Source organism: Alosa pseudoharengus, unplaced genomic scaffold (genome assembly GCF_046254945.1).
Source record: "Alosa pseudoharengus isolate Yale_2024_CS ecotype anadromous, Long Island Sound unplaced genomic scaffold, YU_APseudo_1.1 YU_APseudo_1.1_scf_16, whole genome shotgun sequence".
Taxonomy (NCBI): domain Eukaryota; kingdom Metazoa; phylum Chordata; class Actinopteri; order Clupeiformes; family Clupeidae; genus Alosa; species Alosa pseudoharengus.
In genome coordinates this window covers 22,283,757-22,294,609 of record NW_027468630.1, presented here as the reverse complement: position 1 = coordinate 22,294,609, position 10,853 = coordinate 22,283,757, and the positions used below count along the sequence as shown (strand labels likewise).

At 45.3% G+C, this 10,853-nt stretch overlaps 2 protein-coding genes across 2 annotated transcripts; both read left to right on the top strand.

Annotated features, from left to right (window-relative positions):
• Positions 1-361: 361 nt before the first annotated feature.
• On the top strand, positions 362-4,281 carry cplx3b (complexin 3b). Its single transcript, XM_076288158.1, has 3 exons — positions 362-519; positions 3,623-3,710; positions 4,057-4,281. Exons 1-3 carry the CDS (start codon positions 362-364, stop codon positions 4,279-4,281), a joined length of 471 nt encoding a protein of 156 aa, XP_076144273.1.
• Positions 4,282-6,999: 2,718 nt separating this feature from the next.
• Positions 7,000-10,102, top strand: LOC143125745 (growth arrest-specific protein 1). The gene has a single exon (XM_076287474.1). It carries the CDS (start codon positions 7,489-7,491, stop codon positions 8,293-8,295), a length of 807 nt encoding a protein of 268 aa, XP_076143589.1. The 5' UTR covers positions 7,000-7,488; the 3' UTR covers positions 8,296-10,102.
• The last annotated feature ends 751 nt before the right edge of the window (positions 10,103-10,853 follow it).

The following is a 10,853-nucleotide window of genomic DNA, read 5'->3' as shown; positions in this document are numbered from 1 at the left end:
GGGGGATTGGGGTTAGGAAAACCAGGATTGGTTCGAATAGGCAGTCAAACTTGTTGACTCAGTCCTCGGCTGCTCTTCATAGACTAACCTTGCCGCGGCGGAGGAGCTGTCCGCTGACGTTAGTGCTGAAACGTTAATCGCTGCGATCCCACGGGGAGGACACATCTCAGGAAACTGTTTGGGGGTGACTTTGTTTATCTCCATCGTACGAATGAGTGTGATCGTCCACTGACCAGATCTGAAGTGCCTTTTGTTGGATTTACTCCGCGTTCCGCTGGACATCTCCAAGGCGACCTTTGCCACAACTCCTGTGTGAGGGGAAGGGTTTCACTGGCGCATAAAGGACTCCGTGAAACGCACGATGGCTTTTCTAGTGAAACAAATGGTGGGGGGTAAACTGAAAGACCTCAAAGGAGACCTGGGAGTGGACAAACCCGAAGGAGAGAAGTCAGAGGCGGCCGCCAAAGGAATGACCGAAGAGGAGTTCGAACAGTATCAGCAGCAGTTGCAGGAGGAAAAGTAAGCATAAGGTTTGATAATACGGGTTGGACATGAGTTTCATTCACTTGCCTGATTTCGATAGTGATCATGATAGGCTGCCGTAAAAAATGAGAGTTGATAGGAGAGGAATGAGATGTTGGAGCGTAGTGCTCGAGTAGTCCCCCCGTGCGCCACGCGCCGATTTGCGCGACAGCGCGATCCACTACTCTCTTGCACGCACAGCTGCTTCCCCTGCTCGAGGAGATTGCGCTCGCGATTGAGGCATGGTATTGCGCTCCATTTCCCCCGTTTCTTGGATTTCTCCTTCTAATTAAGGAACAGGAAATCATTTAATTCATTAGCAAAGCGCAGGTGCAGCAAGGTGTAACCAGAGATGATAATGAATGCCGTTAGACGGCCATATTTTACACGAAGGAGTGTGAGAAATCAGGCCGGATTGTCTCATGTATCCAGCAATCATGTTTTTGTGTTGTAAATGAGTTCAGGATTATTTAAATACATGCCAATTGATGTAGCCAAAATGATTTATCCCGCTTTCGTGAGCACTATGCAATATGATTTTTCTATTATAGTTTCTTACTCAATTTTATGTAAATGTTTTTAAATTAGTTAATCCATATATTTGTATATAGAGAAGAAATTGAAAAAGAAATTAAGTGATTTTTGTTATGTGATGTTTAGTTTATGGTTAGGCTTTGAAGGTGTCAGGGTATAAGTAACAGCTGTGCTTTCTGGGCAGAGAGCACCCCAAACAGAAAAGTGCAGATGCCTGGCTGGCCTCCCATTCCTTTGCACTGCATGTCTTTAGTTTGATGTGCCCTTGTGAACTGTCTGCTTCTCTCAGAGAGATTATAGATTATCATGTGAATGTAACTTTGATGTAAATCAAGTTTATAATTTGATGTGGCATAAGTAACCCACCGTATGATGTAACCTACATGAAGTCACGGGTTGTGGCGCTGTAATTATAAACATTTCAGTGTGGTTTGTGTACTTTGTCCAGTCTGCATTCTAATCAAATTAATTGTCATCGTGGATACAGGAGTAGAGGTATTGTCATACATCTGGCATCGTCGTTCAAAGAAAGCAAGCGCAGATAGGCTGATGAGATTGTTCACTGAGCTCTCCATATTGGTGGCATCGGCGCATCATCGTGGTGTATGGTATGACATGCCCACACGTGTGACATTTTCAAGCACAGTTGGCACTTCAGCTAGTGTAGTTATAACCCGAGGTGTAGCTCTCACACACAACCCCTCAGTACACGCAACCTTTGTGCGCAATGCCAACAGCTCTTAGCGCCAAATCAGCACCTTTCGTCTTATTAGCGAGTCCAGAGGTCACAAGTTAGCATGACATCACTGCACCAAGGTGATGCGACATGACTGGCTAACAACAGGTCCTTCCCCGCGTGCAACATCACCCCTGGCCTTGCTTATGCAACACGAAGAGGTCAAATTCCGCACACAAGCAATGATTTCTTTAAACAATTCTATTATCTAAATCTATGTCTCTGGTGTCATTGACCTCTCCCAAATGTCCAAAGTTTAAATACATTTAAAGGCTTTGTGCGTACGTGTCTTTAGAAAATCTACAACATTTTGGGTTCAAACCAACATTTTGGCGTTCCCTCTGAAAAGAACAGGCCCCGGCTCTCTCAACTGTCGCCCATCCCAAGTCTGCCCCCTACCGGAGATTCCAAGAGACACTTCGGGCACGACGTCTAATTACAATTCTGTCATCTTCCTCAGATATTTACTGAGTATTTATAGAATCCTGACAGAAGGCCACAACCACACATGCCTAGACTGTAAATGCGGTCTGATTAAGACATCATGTTGCCCCTTTTGAAAACATTTGACCCTGCAATCCACACGGACGTCAGAACCAAATAATATTACATAAAATATGTAAATTCTGCTCGGAATGACGTTCATCACTACAAAAGTGCAGTGGTGTGTGTGTAGTATCTAAAGTATATGTGAAGACAGCACAGTGGAGAGGGAGTGAGTTGGGGTTGGGATTGCCCTCTGCCCTTTGCTGCAGTAATCCATGAGCATCAGCGGGTCAGTCACTCTGAGTCAGTCAGTCTGTGTGAGTGAGTGTTGCTATGCGCCTCCCACCCCCACCCCCCAAAGGAGAGACATCTCTTTACAGGGAGCAGTGGACCGACAGCTAACCACATCTGAGGCTCAGCAGACAGAAAAGCCCCCCCCCCTTCTCTCTCTTTTCCTGTAACTCTTCTCTCTTTCTCTTTCTGTCTTTTCCTCTCAGCCTCCCAGTCACACACTCACACATGCACAAACAAACAAATAAACACATAGGCTTCCTGCTGGCTTGGCCTGCAGAGTTCCCCCTCCTCTCTGCGCCTGTTGTTACAAGATGATGTGTGTTATTGTGTGTGTGTGTGTGTGTGTGTGTGTGTGTGTGTGTGTGTGTGTGTGTGTGTATGAGGCTTGTTGTTGATAGGCTCTCGGGTGTGTTTGGGAAGCCATTGGGTATCTGGGCTTACACAGGGGCACTGCTCTTATCCTATTTAGGTCAGGCCATCCCACAGTTTTTTTTTTTATAGCTGAAGAAATGTACAAACTGTTATCTGCTGTTGGGGTACTGCATATGGGTTCATTTAGAGGGCATTATGCGGGATTGTTTTACTACATTTCACTGATTAGGCACATAATCTAGAGACGTGTCACATATTTGCTTTCTGTTTATTTTGAAATTCAAATTCAAAGTAAAGTTTTGTCGTGCATAAGCACAAATAACAGTGTAACAGTAGTAAAGCTTTATAAGTGGATAAGATAGGATGCTTGTTCTGAAACATGCCATTTCTGACACAAAATTGAATTGAGTGACTTGTATACATATAAACGCAGCTGACTGGAGAGGCATTCTGTGTAAGTAGGCCGAAGTGACAAGCAATTTCTTAAATACCATATAATTCTGAAGCATGACATGCCAAATTCCATTGATATGTGGGTGTTAAATCCATCAGTTTAGATATGGAGGAGGAAGGATGGTTTAGGGATGTCTTTACAGCTTATTAGGTAATTATGACACATTTTCAATACTGCGTGTGTGTGTTGTCACTGAAGTCTCTTTGGATTTATTTGTTTCCCAGGGAGGAGCGAGAGGCCGATGTTGCACAGAAGAAGGCCGAGCGAGCAACAGTGCGGACTCACTTTCGTGATAAGTACAGACTCCCAAAGGTGCCCCTACCATTATTGATCATTTATGACTTTGCCATTTCAGTCATTACCTTGAAACCACTGAGAATAAGGAATGTTGACAGTAGTCATTGAGAAACACTGACAAATTGATACAAGACATTTTTATCTCATGAATAACAACTTGTATTATTTGTTTTCCATTCCGCTACTCCCCTACATTTTTGTGCTGTTTCAACTCTCTCTCTCTCTCTCTCTCTCTCTCTCTCTCTCTCTCTCTTTCTCTCTTTCTTTCTCCAACCCCTGCCCTGTCTCTCCCACTCTACCTTTCCATCCCTTCATCTCTCTCTTTCCTCTCCCTCCCTCCATCTCTTTTTCTGTCCATCAGAACGAGCTGGACGCAGAGCAGATCCAGGCGGCACGAGATGACGTGGAACTCCCCGAGGAGCTGGCCAAGATGATTGCCGAGGACAACCAGGAGGAAGCGCAGAAGTCCTCTGTCCTCGGGCAGCTGTCCAGCATTCAGAACGTGGACATGGATCACCTGAAGAACAAGGCCCAGGCCACATTAGAGGACCTCAAGAACAACGCTGAGAAGTGTGCTCTCATGTAATCACTATTTTGCTCTCTCCCTCTGTCTCTCTCACTCTCTCTGACTCTCTCCCTCTGACTTTCATTCTCTTGCAATAACTAGATTATCTCTATCTATCTATCTATCTATCTATCTATCTATCTATCTATCTATCCATCCATCTATCTATTTGTCTACCAGAGGTACACTTTGCATAAATAGCTCTTATAGCAAAGTAAAATGCTACTGAGTTCTCCCTACACACACACACACACAGATTACACACACACATTTACACACACAGTCACAAACTTCCAGTCTCTAGCTGTGTATGTGCTGAGCACGAGACCATGTACTTTCCAATGATACACATTCCTGGTGACAAAGGCTGTTACATTTGTGTAACTGACACAGCCACTCTTCCAATTACTGCCAGTAGTTTAGGCACACCTCAGCTAACTCTGTCCAGGGTGGTGTTTGCAAACAAAATGCCGCCTACATGTATTAAAAGTTGCTGTTGTACTAAAGGGTATTCATGTAAATCACTGTTTGCCTGCATTTTTGACCTCCCGTGTCTGTGTCCTTGGCTCCAGCTACCCCCCCCCCCCCCCCAATAACCTCTGAACTTTCAACTTTGCCCTTTCAGCTGTTCCCCACCTATCTCCATGCAGTGAATTTCAGACATCCGGATAGCCCTGTAGAGCTCTCTGTCTCAGTGGTACAGTGTTGTGCTGGTGGTCTGGTGACTTTTAGCTGCTATTTTTGTTTTTTTGTTTGTTTGTTTTTCAAAATGTCACCCCTACTGGTTGAGAGTAATATTGTACTGTGACTCTGATACACACATGAATTCTGATCCATCCCTTGGAAACATGTCAGTATCTGCCTTCTTTCATCACTTTGTTCTAACTGTCTGCAAACTTCCCTCCATGAAGAAGCAGTCTGTGCTTTTGACACTAAGGGATAATCACTGGCCAAATGCATAATCTGCCAACAGGCCAACTGTAGCTGGTAGTTTCAGCCTCTTCATTGTAATTTGTGATACATTCCTAGGGCTTTTCCATAGCTTTACATGCTCCCAGTGTGGAAAATATATGTCTACTGCCCACTTATGCAGCAAAAATATTTTAATAAGACAGAGCAATAAGTTTGCAATATCAGTATCTTTCTATGGTTGCAGTTGTGTATAGACCACATACATTGATTCCTTTCTGCGCTGTAAGGACTTCATTTTGAAATGTAATATTCAGACCTCGTCCTTTTATGACTGTTCAAACTGTAATAAACTTGTTTTTGATGTATACATTAAGAGACGGGATGTTTCTCCTTTCCTGTATCTTGTAAAATCGTGGCCTTTGTTTGATGGAGATGTACACTTGCAGTAGCGGTTTCATTGATAACTCATATCCGTGGTTCCATTGTTGGACACCAGGTGGAGCCCACGCCTGTACGTCGCACAGGACCGCCAGGTGAGAGCGTTTTTAAGCAGGTAAATGTATTCCTGCGGTGCAGGTACTTCACATTATTAAACTATATTAAGTGTGCTGTTACATTGTTACACTGAAATGCATTGTCTCCCTTTACTTATAGTTTGTTATTGTATTCAGGTTGAGGTTGGTAGATCCACTTACCACTGGGCCTGTCGGTGTGTCTCATCAATGGACACTGCGCAGAAGAGTCAATAAGGGGTTGGGATTCCTTATAAGCTGCCCACTAACTATATGCTAAAACTTCCATGAGTTATTCAGTTTTGCTGTTATTTAGAACTATGACGAGGCAAACGTGTAGGTGCTAAAATTACTATGTTTTACTGTCATTTGAACATCGCCCCTGCCCGTTTCAACGACAGTTCTGCTGAAGGCACTTTTGTAAATGCTTTAAATGCTTTTAGACACACAAAAGTCGTTTACCGACGTTTTGACTAAGCGGCACTGTGAAGTCGACCATCTGGCGCAGTGCAAACGTGGACAGGTTCTCCACGAGGCGGTCTGAAACTTTGTTTTGTAAAAGAGCCAAACGGCCTGGGAGTCGCTGTATGCTCCCTCTTTTCGCATCAGGTTCGTTTCCATTTCAATGGCAGGAAAGACGTGGCTATTGGTAGTTTTCGAGTGCGTTGTGAATGGACTAAGCTGTAAAATATATTGATGCTGAAACCTTTCTCTATTGACTGCCCACAGGGCGTGAACAATCTTCAGCACAGAAAGACACAAGGCCACTGCATGGCCAATCTAACACAAAAGAGGTGAAACGGGCTAGAAAATACCATTCTCTTCCATTCTCTCCTATCAACCAGAGATTTAAAACCTTCGCCTGAAGCGGGAAAGGGTGGTCATTATTTGGGACTTTGAGCGTACACTTAGCAGGGAAACGGATTTCAAACATAGGTTTTTCTCCTTGGGTTATCGTTAAAGAGAAGTGATTTGTTTTCCTGGGCTCCAAATTAGAGAGGTGGGTTGCAGATGTGAGCTTCTGTCAGTGGAATGTATGAATCTGCCGTCTGCCTCTCTCGAGCGCCTCCAAACTTATTTCATAATCAAATGTATGGAACTACTTGAGGGGGACCACACGTCTCGCGAGTTTCATAAACGTTGTGCACATTTTATTTATCCTGAATTTTACGTGCGGATTGCCAAAAACCCAGTGTTGTCATGGAAATGAGTCCCACGGCGCACTCCTCAATAACGACCAATCCCAGGCGAGGGTTGTAAATTGAGAAAGGGGGGAAGGCAAACTTTCTTTTCTGCGGGTGGAGGAGGAGGGGTGTTGTGGAGAAATGCCTAACGAAGCGTGAAGCGTAACTGCAAGAGGGACAAAGACGCATAGCGGGAGAGTATGGCAGTAAGGACCAGGGACTTATCAAAATACTACGAAAAGGAAAAGACGGAGGAAGAAATGTTCAAACTCTGTGGAAACATTTCGACGAGTTGGAAGATTAGATGAAGGATACAGAGGGGAAAGTAATTATCTTGCTGTTTTCTGTTCTGAGCAACGACATACTTTGGAAGTTTACTTTTCCTAGGAAGCCTGCAGTGATTAGCCACCAAAACTAACCACGCGGTTTGTACGCTCCCGATTTGCTATACACTTTATCTGGAATACAACATATGGGTGAAATTTTGTGCCGAGATATTAGGCTACTTCTTGGTCGTTTGGAAGAGTAGTTTGAGTTTGCAGCCTGCGCTCCTACATGCATGAACTGGCTTTTTGGTTCATTCTAACTCTATGTTTTTATTTACAAGAAGGCCTACATGAATGTCCAGACACAATCGCAGGAAAAGTGCGCATTGGTTAACCAGACGTGTACCAAGAATGAAATTTTGTTATAGCGCTCTGGCGCTTTTCTTTTCGTTCGTGGTGTTGGATGCGCAGTTAGTTTGCTGGCAAGCGCTACTCCGGTGTCACGACGAGCCAGAGTGTGATCTCGCCTACAGCCAGTACCTGTCCGCTTGCGAGGGGAACATCCGCGGGAACAGGCGACAGTGTCCGAGCCACTGCATCAGCGCCTTGGTGAGGCTGAACCAGACCGTCAGCGGCCCTGGCCTGGAGACGTGCGACTGTGGACAGGACGCACTGTGCCGGAAGTTGAAACAGGCCATCGAGCCATGCCTTCCCCGGACACAGCCGGGAGGCATCGGATGCACTGCGGCGCGTCAACGTTGCGAGGAGGATGCCAGCTGCCAGTCCTCCCTGACGGCCTATTTGACTTACTGTGGTCAGCTGTTTAACGGTCGGAAATGCTCGTCAAGATGCAAAAGCACAATTCAGCAAATGCTCTTTATCCCTAACGGCATGCTGCTCAACCAGTGCGTGTGCGACGGCGTGGAGAGACCGTTTTGCGAGGTGGTCAAGGAGAACATGAGCAAACTCTGCAACATCGGGGACGGCGGTGTGCCGTCAGACCACGCCGAGGTGGATTACGTGTATGAGGACGAGGACTACGAGTTTAAAACGGAGCGCGAGATGCTGGACCCTGACACAGTGGTTTCGTATTCAGGCTCGCCTGGGCTGCCCTGCCACATGGTGGTGTTGTTGTTGATGGTTCTCACACTAACCCTGTAGGGAATCGACTTAGCCCCCTGGCTAAGCGCCATGGGTCACCTCTGAAATGTTACTGATTGGATACAGCCTGCCATAGCAAAGACAGAGTTGGGGGTGGTTGAAAATGAAATACAGTCCACAGGCATTGACTTGTATTTCCTAGTAAGAATGGATGCAAACTCAAGGGTTGAGTAGGCCTCGCCTCAGCCTGGACACTGAATGGACTTTAAACGAGGAGATTATCATCTCACACTCGTGTCTGGGTAGGATGCTGTTACACAAATGATTATTTGAGGAGGAAGTGAACCTAGTCTGATCCCCCTCTCCGAATGACAAGAGTATCAACACTGAGGCTGCTGGCCTGCTCCCTCTCCTGGTGTCCCCCTTGAACTTTTTTTCTTCCTGTTTGTTTTGTTTCCTCTCAATAGCCCTTGAAGTATGCCTTTATTAAGACTGAAGGTAAACAGTGGGCCGTGTTTGCTCAGCACTGCACTTCGCGCCAGGCCCTTTTGTTGCAGCCATCACCCTTCAAATATTTGTGGTGTGTCGCAGGGAAACAGACAAGGCTTTTTGGATCAAGACGCTAAATTAAGTGGAGAGGCTCTTCAGCAGTCACCCCACCCCCACCCCTCCCCTCCCCTTGCTACCCCATTCCCCCCATTTTGCCCTTTTTTTTAAAAAAACTCATGTTCTTCCACCCCCCCCCCCCCTTCCACTCAGCTCTGCAGACCCCTTTTCTCTCCTCCTGGCAGTCAGAGGACACCCCAAAACACAATAATTGTGCTGTTATTCGGCCTGATTTTTCAAACACGGGATTGCAAGCCATGTTGTGTAACTTTTGTACATGGTGAAAGAATGAAAGTTGATCTGTTCACTAGAATTCCACACAGTGTGGGTTTTTTTTTTGTTGTTGTTCCCTCGTACTGACCACAATTTTGAAGGATTTTTTTGTTTTGTTTTTGTTTAATGTACTGTATGTGTGTTTCTTGGAGATGAAGAAAACTTTTTAGAGTGGAAAGTTTTTGCCAGTTTTCTCCTTCCTTCTGCTGTTTTGTTTTCTGTTCTCCTCTGTCTGTTTTTTTGTCTTCTAATGACTCTGACCTAAAGCTCTCTTTTTGACCCCAACTGGACGACTTCTCCATAGGGAATATGAATTTAGTGCGAGGAGAGGAGGGGGCAAGCTAAATTACGAAGCTCCAGTTCTGGCTAATGTGTTTTCTTTCTGGAAAACAAAATATATTGCCTGAACCTCAGCTATATGGACGGTTGGGCTCTACTATTACATTTGCTGCCTGAGGAAGTGTGTAACTAGTGTGGAATGTGGGCTGATATTAGACTCTGGAGCTGAGAAACAGTCCTTTAAGTGGGCCTGCAATGAAGAAAAGCCCTCCTGGGTTTTGGCAGATGAATTGGGACTGACTGGGTTGCTGTGGAGGGGGAGGTTGTGTGGGGTGGATGAAGCACACTTTCCTGGTCTCTTCACCTTCAGTGACCTAGTTCTGTCAAGTGTCTCCTTTTAGTTCATTTTTTCTCTTCACATATCTGCACTCATGTACATACACAAAACTAAGGTTGGGTAAATAACAGTATTTTTTCTTTATAGTGTAAAATGTGTGTTTATTTTTGTTCAATATATAGGACTGGCTTCCTGGATGAGGACTTAAGAGTTGTCCCAGAATAAAACACACTTTTGTTAACGCTAAATCCTAATCTGAGAGAAGTGAGCTCTGATATTTCATCGCTGTTTACACAAAGTGTTTTTTTCTGTACAGAGAGTGAACAAATATTTATATGTTGAAAATTTAAGGTAATAAAATATGAATGACAAAGCAAACTATGTCGCAAGTATATTTTACTCAACACATGTTATTTTGTGCTTGTTTGTGTGGATCAGTACCTAACAACCTATAACCATATGCGGAGGCTAATGAGAACCAGAGGAAGCTTCCTCATTGTGATTCAAACCCACATCTCAGTTCAGTGTGTGTGTGTGTGTTGGGGGGGGGGGGGGGCAGTTTTAAACAGAAGGCTGATCTTTGACAATGCTTTAGACTCTGTAACCCTATAGCATAAATCCAGGCCCAGTGCTGGGATGCAAACGTGGAGAGGAGGAAGGCTGTGAGTACTTTTGTTGGCCCAATGCAGGGCCACTCATAAAGCCTCCATTGTTTTCGTGAGCTGAGCTGGCGAGGCCACTGTCACTGGAGCCCCTGAGAGAGAGAAAGAGGAGAGAGAGAGAGGGCTGCAAATGTCTGGTCCTGCAAAGTAACCCTTCAGTCACTGAGACAAAGCAGGAGCCCGATGTCACCATCACTGCGCCACAAGGGTCCGATTGGTGCTTTCGGTTGGTCAGTGTGAGTGATAGCCGGGCTGCATGAGAGAGAGGAAGCACTTGAGAACGGTTTACCAACAACCTTCCCTCAGCCAGGAATGTTTGTGTGTGTGAGTGCTATTTGCTTGGCAGAACGATAGGCAGACATGACAAGGTAGCCTGTGTGTTGGTGGGTGGGGGCAGTAGGAATGGGTTTGTGTTTGGGGAGTTTTGACTTTTTGGGGTTCTAGAGAGCAGTCCTCCCCCT

What these genes read in the sequence shown, in the direction of transcription:
- cplx3b (XM_076288158.1), top strand. Translation starts at nt 362, where the DNA reads ATGGCTTTTCTAGTGAAACAAATGGTGGGGGGTAAACTGAAAGACCTC. An exon ending in CAGCAGTTGCAGGAGGAAAA is followed by an intron (nt 520 to 3,622) that starts GTAAGCATAAGG and finishes TTTGTTTCCCAG; the next exon opens with GGAGGAGCGAGAGGCCGATG. An exon ending in ATAAGTACAGACTCCCAAAG is followed by an intron (nt 3,711 to 4,056) that starts GTGCCCCTACCA and finishes TCTGTCCATCAG; the next exon opens with AACGAGCTGGACGCAGAGCA.
- LOC143125745 (XM_076287474.1), top strand. Translation starts at nt 7,489, where the DNA reads ATGTCCAGACACAATCGCAGGAAAAGTGCGCATTGGTTAACCAGACGT.